The sequence below is a fragment of the Ambystoma mexicanum genome, chromosome 12 (assembly GCF_040938575.1).
Source record: "Ambystoma mexicanum isolate Mex_15411 chromosome 12, UKY_AmexF1_1, whole genome shotgun sequence".
Taxonomy (NCBI): Eukaryota; Metazoa; Chordata; class Amphibia; order Caudata; family Ambystomatidae; genus Ambystoma; species Ambystoma mexicanum.
In genome coordinates, this window is record NC_090936.1 from 54502411 (window position 1) to 54514485 (window position 12075).

Here is a 12075-nt window from a genome sequence, read left to right on the forward strand (position 1 = left end):
AGGTGTTTCACAAAACAAAGTACAATAAAAACATTTATAAAGAAATTTACAGAAATGCAGCATTCACAAGCTGGTAATGCAAAGTGATTTCACATGTAACAGCCATTGTATGTCTAACTCAAAGACTACTCTGTGTGCATATGGTCTGGAGCTTTTACTATACAGTGCCTTAAACCGCATTGAATCCTACCCACCTTTAGAACAAACAGATGTCCAAGATTGGACCTTCACTACTAACGTAGACCGTAGAGATGGATTAACACCCAGATCTCATCACAGCAAGGCTTTAATTAATCTTTCATTTCGCGCTTAATACCCAAGACCACTCTATAAGCACAGGACTGGGATTTGAACCTGTGCTGCTTTGCGTTGTATTACTTCCAAGACAAATGCATTGCCCCTGAGCTATCCTCCCGGCCCGGGAGCAAATAAAGCAAAATAACACATTTCTAATGCTTTAAACAGTCCAATATCAACAATTACCTCACACTATTAAGGTCACTTTCCCATTCAACCTTTTGATGTTCAAGTAATGATTTCATTTCTCTTGTTTCTTCAATTACTTTTTGCAGCTCCTTCCTTTCACTTTCAAGCGTCTTCACTTTGCTTAAAAGGAGCTCATAGCGACCATTTTCCTTTTTGATCAATCTTTCATACTCATGTACTATGTTTTGGATTTTTATGAGACTGACTGTATCTGCAGGGCAAAGAAAAAGAAGACACGTTTCCATTTAATTAGTATGTCAGAACACAGAACAGCTTGACAACAAACACAAAAATGAACACATATGTTCATAACAAGGGGATCATTTCTTTTAAAGCTTTTCATCTAAAATGCTACACCAAAAATCCGTCCTACATGGGTGCATGTTTGTGGGTGGGTACATGTTTTATGGTTGTACGTAGGGGCTTGATACCATAAGATCATACTCCGAGGAAATGCTTTCACGTATGCAGCAATTATTATGAAAAGATCCAGTGGCCTACTGTTCCTTTTTCTTTTTTTGCATGCATGAAGCACACGGAGAAGCTCTAGACTGAGGGCACAAGCCCCTCTTCATTCCCACATTCACAGGAAGACTGGGGACGAGAGAACCCATGTCTCCCTCACAACTGCCAGCAAAAGAGAGCCAGAACCACCTGCAACCTCCGTTAAAAGCACAGGAAAGGATACTAGCACTGCACCAAACAAAGGAGAAACATGTTTCCAAACAATCTCTCACCCCACAGGCAAAACGCTTAATACACAACCTGAGCTGTTTGAAACAGGAGGGCACCAAAACGAAATTCAGAGAAGGGGAACAAACCAGCAACTCCTTGCTAGCCTTCACCAATAGCAGACTCAAGTGGGATCCAAGATGGTGGCTTTCCTATTTAAAGACATCTCAAACTCAGGACTACAAATAATCCCTGCCATGGAGCCTGCCCAAAGCGGGCATGTGCCCCCTCCAGTCAATCAGGGGGAAGCTAGTCAGTCGTGGCACTATATAAGGGCCCTCTTCTATGACAAGAGTTGAATAGAGTTTTGAAGCACAGCACAATGAAGGCAAGGTGTGGTGTTAAGAAAGAAGACAATTGCTAGAGCAGAGAGGAAGGTTGTTGGACTTGCTGTAAGATCTGGAGTGGAAGACCAGATTGTAAGACCCAGAGAGGCAAGGGAGATTGCTGGGCTGGCTGCAAGCCCTGGCATGAAATAACTGATTGCAAGACCCCGAGCGGAGGGCAAGATAGCTGGATAGATTGTAAGACCTGGAGAGGCGTGGTGAAATTATTAAAGTTACTCACTGAATTGACTAGAGCACTCATAGTCCTTAGTCCCCTTTCCTCCATCCTTGTGGGCATACCCCAACATGGGGACGGTACAGGAACTTCTGGCAGTGGAAAATGAGCTACCCCTTTAAATTTAGCATAGCGCGCAGGGGTGCAGGCGTGGTAACGCACCCGAGACCCCGCCCTCCAGCACCTCACCTAAGTCCCCTTTTTACATATCGGATGCTTGAATACCTGGTTATGCTATGCTGATCATTTTAGCCCCTGGCATACTAGCGGGGGAAGGTGGGTGGGACATATGGAGGAAAGCGGACCAAGGACTATGTCACTACAGTGAGTAACTAATTATTCATCCATCCCGTCCCCTTTCCTCCATCCTTGAGAGTGATCCCACCAAACAACACAATTGGGTGGAGCTGTGACAACCTGCCTCATGCATAAGCAGAAGCAAAGCGGTTCTTCAGAACCGCCTGACTGAACTCTGCATCCCACCTGGAGCTAGTATTGAGGGAATAGTGCTTACAGAACGCAGACAGAGTAGCCCACATTGCTGCCTTGCTAATGACTTCCCATCAAATGTGTCTATGAAAGGCGACAGCTGTAGCCTTGGCTGGGACCGCGTGGGCATGAATCCCTGCAGGAACAGTCTTACCCATGGCCAGGTAAGCCTCTGAAATGGCCAGGACCATAAAACAGGCAATGGAAGCTTTGGGAGTTAGAGTGCTGGGAGCAGAGCCCCCGAAGATGACTAACAACACCTCAGACTTCTTGTCAGGGAGAGATAGAACTTGAGCACCCTCCTCAAATCTAAGGAATGCAACGCCCTCTCAGCCTCCATCTGCGGGTTCGGAAAGAACATCGGCAGGCAGATTTCCTGGTTCAGATGGAAAGGAGAGACCTCCTTGGGCAAGACATTTGGATGGGTGCCCAAGACAACCATGTCATTGCGGAAGGTGGTGAAGGGCTTGCAAAGAGACAGAGCCTGCAGCTCGCTGACTCTGTGCTTAGAAGTGAGCGCTACCAACTATACTGTCTTGAGCACAACCAGCATGATGTCCACCGAGGTCATCGGCTCGAAGGGCTTACGCCGCAAAGCCGCAAGAACCACTTTGAGGTCCCAGTCGGGTGCGGCCGGTGCCCGCGGAAAACACCTGGACAACACCTTAAGGTGAGCCATAACTACTGTGTTAAGTTAACAGGAGGGACAGCCCGGTAATGGGTAGGATCAAAGGGCTGAGAATCAGAATAAACAAGGGGGGCGTCCTACACTCCAACAAAGTTTATGCAATGATTTAATGCACAATAAATCTAAACTTTATGATTTTAACAGTTTGTATCACTGAAAATAAACACATTGTAGTTACATCCGCCTGTTTTATTTGGCTTTAGATGTGAGTTAGAGTTTTGAGGTGCATCTGAACAGTATACACCAGACAAAAGCTACCAAATATACCAAATATACATCTGATTGAGCTTTATGCAATTTCATAAATGCAAACCACCGTTTATTCAGATACATAAGCAGTCAAACTCAAATCTAACAATGTCACACCATTTGCAGTCATATTGTGTACAGCATTATAAAAGTAATTTGCTCAAAACTTAAATTGAAGATGCGTGTGTTCCATAACATCTTGTACGCACTGATAACACATTACGCTCTCCATTAGTATGCATCAATGTTCATAAGTTCCGAAGACCTGCCTGCTGAAAAACAACAAGAGGCAGAACCCCCAGTTTCTCATGTGAGCTCCCACTAGGGATCAAAATGGAGACCTGGGTGTAAGGGCTACCAAGCCTGGCAAGAAAGGGTGACCATGGGACTGGTCGATGTCTGGAATGTAAGTTAGATGTTCTTGTGGTCCATAGTAAGTGCAAGCCCCGGGAAGGGTCAATGACCACTGACGTTTCGGCTCAACTGGATGAGAGCCTTCTTTTAGGACCAAGAAATAATAGGTGTCCCTGGATGTGGGACATATAAGGGCAAAGTATTAGGCGTGTAACCAAATGGAGTAAGCAGGGATGACATAAATAGGTTCAAAAACCTAGTTGCTAAAAATAACAGAGCAAAGTGCAACTAGCCCTGCACTCCTGTGACGGACCTTGTGTTGAGCTGCTACGTGATTTGCTCAATAAATGGTGGAAGGCTAATAATTCCTCAAAGCTGGGTGTGAGTATAATGGCGTCCTCTCCAGTACAGACAGGATAAATGTCATAAGAAGCCTGTGGGAAAACAAATGGCCAGGGTTGGTAAACGGCTGGGAGGAAGCGTGATGGTGGCAGCCATGAAGAACAAAAACCATGCAGTGGCTGGCAAAGTTACCTGTAGGTGTACGACTTGCGTCCAAGGCTTCAAAGTGCAGTCTTTAAAAAGGAAGCTCCTGGCGGCGGGGGTACGCACCCTATCAAGACGGGGACAAAAAGTATAAAGTATAAATGCCTGTGAGGGGCCCCATAATAATTGCCATGCAGCATACTATGGGCCTGATCACGACTTTGGCGGTAACGCCGGCGTTATTACCGCTGGCAGCATTAGTCCTACCGCCGAACTCCCCGGCGCTAATAGTGCCGGATCACGAGTTCGGCGGTAATGTAATTCCCCATTCCCCATTGAGCCCATTCGGGAATGCCCCATTCCCCATTGGGCTCAAAGGGGAAAATTCACGCTCTTACCGCCGGCGGATTTCCTGCCGGCAGTAGTAGCGCGAATTTTCGGCGGATTTCCCCCCAGCCAAGAGCTGGGGCGAAAGCCGCCAAAGTCCTGATTTGGCGGACGCTTAAATCCGGCAGTAATAGCGCGACCGCCGGATTTAAGGGTTACCGCCAAAGTCGTGATGAGACCCTATGTGTCTCCGGAAGTGTGAGGTCTGTGCGAATACCTGTGGCAGAATGGCGCTGGAAAAATGGTGAGACGGCTGCAATGAATCCGGACCTCCCGCACGTACAGCAGGCAAAGAAGCTGTGCGAGCCGATTGAGGTGCGCATGTGTATAGGTGCAGTGGCTCCGTAAACCTCCCATGCGCACAAAGTGCAGCGTCGTGTCGCCATGGTTACCTATTGGGGAAGGGAAGAAAGCAACTGTGAATGTATAGTTTGTAGACCGAAGGAGCGGCTGTGACGGGGTGAGGGCTGGAAAGAGGCTATCTCCATGTAATCGGGGCTAGCCCTAAGCCCTGTGAAAAAAGCTTCAAGGTTGAGCCGAACTATGGTAACTGCTTAAAGAAAGCAAAGTACAGAGTATGTATCGAGGCAATAAGAGGGGTGGGCGGTATCAAAGCCCAACGACTAGTATAGGATGACTGGTACTAGGAATGTGCTACGATACACAGTGGGACCATCCAGACATGTAACTGTCTGTACATAGGCAATGGCTGGTATAGCACCTGTTGCCGACATCCAATACCACTCGTATAAGTACCATGCGTTAGTGAAGTGCACTCGCAGTGTGCTGTGGAAACATTTTGAAGCACTGTGACTTGGTGGATGGATCTAGAGGCAAATGGAAGTGGGTGCACCAGTTTCAGGCACTTTGCAGTGGCGACGCGAGTAAGGTGCACTCGCAAGGTGCTCTGATCAAAAGTAGAATCACTGGACCACTGGTGTGTGGCACAATATAGGCAGCAGGGTGGAGAAGCGCCCAATGATGCATGTGGGGGTCACAATAAGAGGGTGGGAGGGAGTGGGGGCTAGGCAATCTGAACTGTGAGGAGAAGCTAGGCAATCTAAAAGCTCACAAGGATAGCTGGAGACCTAGTCTAAGAGTTTCAAAAACTCAAGTGTACATGATGATACAATTAAGTATAGTGTGCAGCGGGAAGGGCCTCATTTAATCCTTTTGTGGTGGCCTGAAGTTTAAAAATCCACCATGCTTCATTGAAGTTTAAGGCACTGATGATGTTGGATGTGTCATGTACTTTATCTATCACCCACCATGTGAATGTGTCTGGTCCATGCTGTAGTTCCATGAAATGGGATACAAGTGCTGCTGTGTGCGTTTTGCAACAGATCCTGGATCTGTGTTCCCCTATCCCCTTATGCACGGGTCTGGATGTTTGACCGACATATCGGAGAACACAGGGGCATTCAATCAGATAGATAGCGTTAGCTGTTTTGCAATTTGAGAAGTGTCTGAGCTGCCATTCTTTCCCATCAATGGGGAAGGAGTGCAGTTTTTTAGTTTGTCTACATGCTGTACAATTGCCACAAGGGTGATGGCCCCGGATTTCCTGCATGTTCCAGAGGGTAGATCTAGCGTTTTTGCGCCCAGTTCTCGCATGGCGATTCTTGGATCTTCTTAGTGCCATCCTTGGTGTCGGTTCTGCTGGGAGGCTGAGTTGGACTAAGGGCCAACATTTTTTGATAAGGCCCTTAAGTTAAGTTCTGTGTTGGTTGCTGAAAACATTTGCTCTGGAGAATACTTGCCCCAATGGCCGTCAAATAGGTGCAACAGGTAACGACCTGCATACCGGAATGAGCCAGATGTGCAGAAAACGCCAGCACATCGTCAAGGAAGCAGGTGATGGGGTCCAGCCCCTTATCGTGAGCCCAGTGACAGTAATTGGTCCACTTATTTTTGTACTGAACGCGTGGAGGGCCTCCTGGATGATTTCCCAGTTGTCGTCCAAAAACTGGGAGCGGTGCAGTTTCAGCTGTTAAGGAGTCAGGCCGAGAGGACCAGCCTGGCCGGGTCCGGATGCTCCACCGCCCCGCCCTGCTACATCAGGAAGCCCTGCGGGGGATCGGGAGAAGGACAGGCCCCAGGCAAGCCACTGCAGCAGGTCCGAGAACCAAGCCCTCGACGGCCAGTGGGGGGCAATCAGGATGAGGTTGTAGCCCACCGAGGCTCGAAATTTGTGCAGGGTCCACTGGAGCAACGGAGGAGTAAACGCATAACACCTGCAGCCGTGCCAGCAGAGTTGGAAAGCATCCCCCAGACACCCCCAACACCGCCCATGAAGCGAAGAGGGGGAACTTGGAATTCAGAGGAGCTGCGAATAGGTTCAGATCCAGAAAACCCCATTTCTGAAATAGGGGCAACAAACAGTTGATGTGTATCTCCCATTTCAGATGTTGAACCCAGGTTGCTGAGCTGGTCCGCTTCCGCACTGTTGTCCCCCGGGAGATGGACCGCGGAGATCCATATCCCCTCCGACATGGTACACTCCCAGATTGACACCGCCTCCATGTACACAGGAGAGGAGAGCGGGTGCCGGACTGCTTGTTCAAGCATAACATTGTCATGGAATTATCGGTCCTGATCAGAACAGCCTTGTCCCAATAGCCAGGCCCACTGCCCCGAGTTCCAGCAGATTTATATGCAGGAGGGCCTCCGTCCTAGACCATGCGCCCTGAATCAAATAGCCATCCAGGGTAGTCCCCCAGCGGGAGAGGGAGGAATCCACTGTCACTACAGGAGTGGGCTCTGGCTGGGTGAATGGGGCTCCCACTGCCAGATTGCAGTCCAAAAGTCAGTAGTGAAGATCTAGAAGGAGGGATGGAGGGTTAGGAAGCCTGTCCGATTGCACCTCCGTTTCCTGGTCCCAGTTGGCTTCCAGGTGAAACTGAAGTCGTCTCATCTTGAGGTGGGCGTTCCTAACTGTGAGCATGCATGACCCCATTAGGCCTAGAAGGTGCTGGAACCAACACACAGAGGTGGTCTAGTTGGCCAAAAAGTGCACTATTGCCTTGAGAAGGTACTGGAGCCTTTCGGAACTTGGGGAACACCAACTGAGAGGCCGTGTCCCAGCACACTCCAAGGAACACCAGGTCCTGGGCTGGTTCAACTGTGACTTCCACTAGGTTGAGGGAGAACCCTAGCTGTCGGAGAACATCGGCTAGTTGCTGGCAGGAGTGCACTGCAACCTTGGGTGAGCTCGCCCTCACCAGCCAGTTGTCCAGATAGAGGTGTGGCCCTTCAGGTCAAGGTGGTCAGCCACTGCATTCATGAGCTTCATGAACACACAATGGGCTGAATTGAGGCCGAATTGCAGCACCTTGTACTGGAAGTGGTGCAACATGATCGTAAACCGCAGGAATTTCTGGTGCAGCTGGTAGATGGGGACATGAAGGTACACCTCTTTGAGGTCTAGGGAACACATCCAGTCTCCTGCGCACAGTGACTACGCTATGTGTGCTGGGTTGATCATCTTAAAGCGTTCGAGAGGTAAAGATCAGTTGAGGAATGACCGGTCCAGGACTACCCCCTGGTTGTAGAAACCAGAGCCCCTGTCTGTGGAACAATACTGGTGACCCTATCTGAAGCAGAGGGGATGAGGGTAGAGGAAAAGGAAGACGGAGACTGAAGCCCGTGGAGACTACTGAAAGAATCCAAGGACTCTCGAAACAACGCTTCCAGCTGTCCGCGAAGAGAACCAGCCGGCCCCAAACCGGTGAGCTGTGCTCCCTGACCACTACGTTATCGCTTTTTGGCATCTGTGGCGGGAGCGGAGGAGGGCGAGCGAAAAAAGCCCTGTGAGGTCCTCTGCTGCTTCCTCCTGTGGTTGCTGGGGGACCTGTCTGGTCACCACGTACCGAAGTCCCTAAACCGCTTGAAGCTGCTGAAGGAGCATGTTTTGAAGTCCAACCTACCCTATGTCTGAGGGAAGGACTTTTGCCCTGGTTTGCTCAGGATGGCCAAGGACAGCAGTCTGTGTTGAGGTCGTCTTTTTTGTCAGCTCGTCATCAGTGGACGAATGAAAGAGGTCTGTCCCTACAAACGGAAGGTCTAGGATCCTCTCCTGTATATCCAAAAAGAATTTTGTGGCATGCATCCACGTTGTACTCTATAAAGGCATCATGAAGGAGGACACAGACAACAGATTTCAGATTCAAAACGATAATTTTTATTAACTAAAATGTCAGGATGAGAAAAGGCCTTACTTAACCTATGCTAAGGTGGGATTTCCCAACCTAAATAAAACTAAGGAAAGTCTGAGTCAAAGAGTTCAATTTAGGAATCTGTCTACATCCAAAACCTATGCTTGCCCTCACACTTAATCTATACAATGTGTAGGCATGTCAGTAACCAAAAGAAAACAGTGTTAAACAATGTTCAGAGCTTCTTCCAGCTCACAGCTTCCTTTCAGCTCCCCTCCCCAAGTATAAAACAGTACCCCAAAAAGAAGTGTAGGATGCAATAGTCTTTTTCAGGTCTCAGGTTTTCCTTTTCCCCAAGTTGTACAGTTCAAACAACATTGAAATTAAATGTTCCCGATTAGAACTCAGGTCTCTCTAACCCGAGTTTCAAATGTTATAATTCAAACAACCTTGAAATGAAATGTTCCTTTTTAGAACCCCCCAAGTTTTAAATGATAGCCTTGAAAGAGAAATTACTTACTGTAATAATCTTTCTATGGATTCTTCTCCCGCAGATTCCTCATCTTGACAGATATCCTTGTCCAGCTCTGCTGCTCGGAAACATTTCTAAAAGGGGGCTTAGTGGACCTTGACTCGGCTGTCGATCAGTCTTGCTCGGTGGTCGATCGTCCGCACCGGGCGTGACGTCAGTCGTCTTATATATAGCACGTCACTACGCCCCATGCTTCAGTTCCTCCCTTTTTTCCACACGTGCTCCGCAGAGGAAAAACAGGAGGGAAGGCTAACAAGCCTATATAAACTTATCAATGGGAATCGTCCCAACGGGGAGACCCCAATCAATTACAAATTGGAATAATAAAACACTTTTTTTTTAATAAAAACAAGCGTCTAGCCAATAGATGCAGTCACCTTAGAGCCATTACAGTCTTTCGCTTAGGGAGAAGTGTTTAGCCATAACAGCTTTCTGAGCAGGGATGGATGGGAGGGCGAGGAGGAATCTGCGGGAGAAGAATCCATAGAAAGATCAATACTGTAAGTATTTTCTCCTTCAATGGATTGCTTTTCTCCCCCAGATGCCTCATCTTGATAGACTCCCCAAGCAGTTAGGATAACCGAGGAGGGCAGGAAGTGTTAAACAAGCAGATTTTGCAGAACTGCTCTACCAAACCGTGCCTCAACCCCCCACGTGCAACATCCAAAGAATAATGCTTGGTAAATGTGTGCAAGGACGACCATGTGGCCGCACAACATATGTCTCTAACAGGAACCCCCCCCCCCCCCTCTGTAGCGCTGTAGAAGCTGAGACCCCTCTGGTTGAATGTGCCCTGATCCCTGGGGGAACCCGGTCTGTGTTCAGCCAGCAACACCTCAAGTACCTCCTCCGGGAGGTCTCAGTCATCAACCTCATCCTCTCAAGAGCCACGCATGTAGGTTGAGGGAATCTGGGGTCGGGTGAAGCACTTGACCTGACTGGGTCAAGAGATCCGGACGCAGAGGCAAACGCTGAGGTGGACAGATGGCCAGCTCCAAGAGATCGGAGTACCACGTTCTCCTCGCCCAGCCCCGGGTGATCAAGATCATGGTCGCTCAAAAAAATCTCTTTAACCTCCTGAGATCCCAAGGAATGAGGGGAATCAGAGGGAAGGTGTAGTGGAGAGGGAAAGTCCAGTCCGCCAGAAATGCATCCCCCAGTGTGTCGTTCGCTGGGAATTCCCTCAAGCAAAACAGTTTGCACTTCCTGTTGGACTCTGTGGCGAACAGATCTACTGCTGAGGTACCCCAGAGAGAGAAGACCTCTTCCAGGACTTCCTGGCACACTTCCTACTTGTGTGAGACTGTGCTCTGCCTGCTCAGAGCACCCACCAAACTGATCTCTGTCACCGCCAGATTAACTGCCGAGACCCCGGTTTTCTAGTAACCAGAACCACAGCTGCATCGCCTCTGTGCAGAGGGGACGGGAGCACATGCCACCTTGTTTGTTCAAGTAGTGCATGGCCACTGTGTTTTCCATTAGGGCATGCTTCCCCTTCAGAGACAGGGCGAAGGCCCTCAGGGCTAACTTGATGGCTCGCAACTCCAGCGTGCTGATGTGCCACCTGACTTCCGTCGCTGACCAAAGGCTGCTCACCTGCATGTCCTCGCAGTGAGCACCCTTACCCTTTAGAGATGCATCTGTGACCACTCGGGTCTGAGGCCAAGGAGGCCAGAAGGGTTTGCCCGCCATAAGATTGCTGCAGTCGAGGACCAATTGGTTGGACACTCAGGGGATCTGGGAGGGCTCCCAGGTACTGAGACCACTGGCTCCTTAAGAGTCACTGAAGATCTCATGCGCAGCCTGGCCTCTGGCATTAGAAAAATACAGGAGGCCATGAGACCTAAGGGGCAGAGGAAGGAAGGCGCTGGTAAAGTCACGTAGTTCTGGAATACATTTACCATCTGTGCTATGCTGTCAGCTCTCTCTTTGGGAGGGAAAGCCTTCCCTAATTAAGTGTCTAGGACTGCTCCGATTAACTGGAGCCTTTGGACTGGTGTCACATGGCACTTCAAGTTCAGGGAGAAGCCCAGCCTGTGCAGTAGTAGGGAGGTGTGCTTTAGATGAAACAAAACCTTCCCCGCTGACTTCCTCCGGATCAGCCAGTCGTCCAGGTAAGGAAATGCATGGACCCCGGATCTCCTGAGGTGAGCTGCAACTACCACCATGAGCTTGGTGAAGACCCTTGGAGCGGAGGTCAACCCAAAGGGAAGCACTTTGAACTGATAGTGCTTGTCCCCTTAAGAGGAACCTTAGGAATTTCCTGTGCTTTTGATGTATCGACACATGGAAATAAGCATCCTGTAGGTCTATTGACATCAGCTGGTCCTGAAGTTCGAGAGCGTGGAGAATTTCTCTCAATATCACCATCCTGAATTTGTCTTTCCTCAGGAACTTGTTTATAGCCCTGAGGTCCAGAATGAGACAGAGACCTCCTCCTTTCTTGGGTACCAGGAAATAATGGGAATATCAGCCCGACCCTCACTGATCGGTAGGTACCTCTTCAAGGGCACCATTCGACTACAGGGCTCTCAGTTCTTTCTGAAGGGCCTGTTCCAGTTGGATTGGAGGTTGTGGGGGTCTGTCTGGTGGCTTTTCTAAAAAGGGCAGACAATAACCCCACAGAACTGTCTGCCAGGCCCAGGCATCAATGGTAATCTCCTGCCACTGGGGCCAATGTCCTGCCAACCGTCCACCAACCGTTAAGTCGTGGGAAGGGAAATCAAAGCGGCTTAGAGGGCAGAGTCCCCCCTCCCCCCAGCTACTGGCACTGGCCTCTAGAAACCCCTCTGCCCCTTCCGGGACACGAGAAACACCTCTGCCCCTGCCTGGCATGGAACATACGTTCTGTAGCCTCTGCCTCTTGAGGCAAAGCTGAAGGCAGGCTTGGCCAGCTGCGCAACTAGGCCCAGCGATTTAGCAGCAATTTTCTTTATATTTTTACAAAGAGTCATCAG

The 12075-nt window shown here is 49.2% G+C and overlaps 1 protein-coding gene across 5 annotated transcripts in view; it reads right to left on the minus strand.

Annotated features, from left to right (window-relative positions):
• ANKRD26 (ankyrin repeat domain containing 26) overlaps window positions 1-12075 on the minus strand; it is a 915250-nt gene that overhangs the window by 380744 nt on the left and 522431 nt on the right. For all 5 annotated transcript variants that reach the window (XM_069627947.1, XM_069627948.1, XM_069627949.1 and 2 more), the window contains one exon: window positions 484-697. In XM_069627947.1, the coding sequence (XP_069484048.1) occupies window positions 484-697 (214 nt within the window). The remainder of the gene's footprint in view (window positions 1-483; window positions 698-12075) is intronic.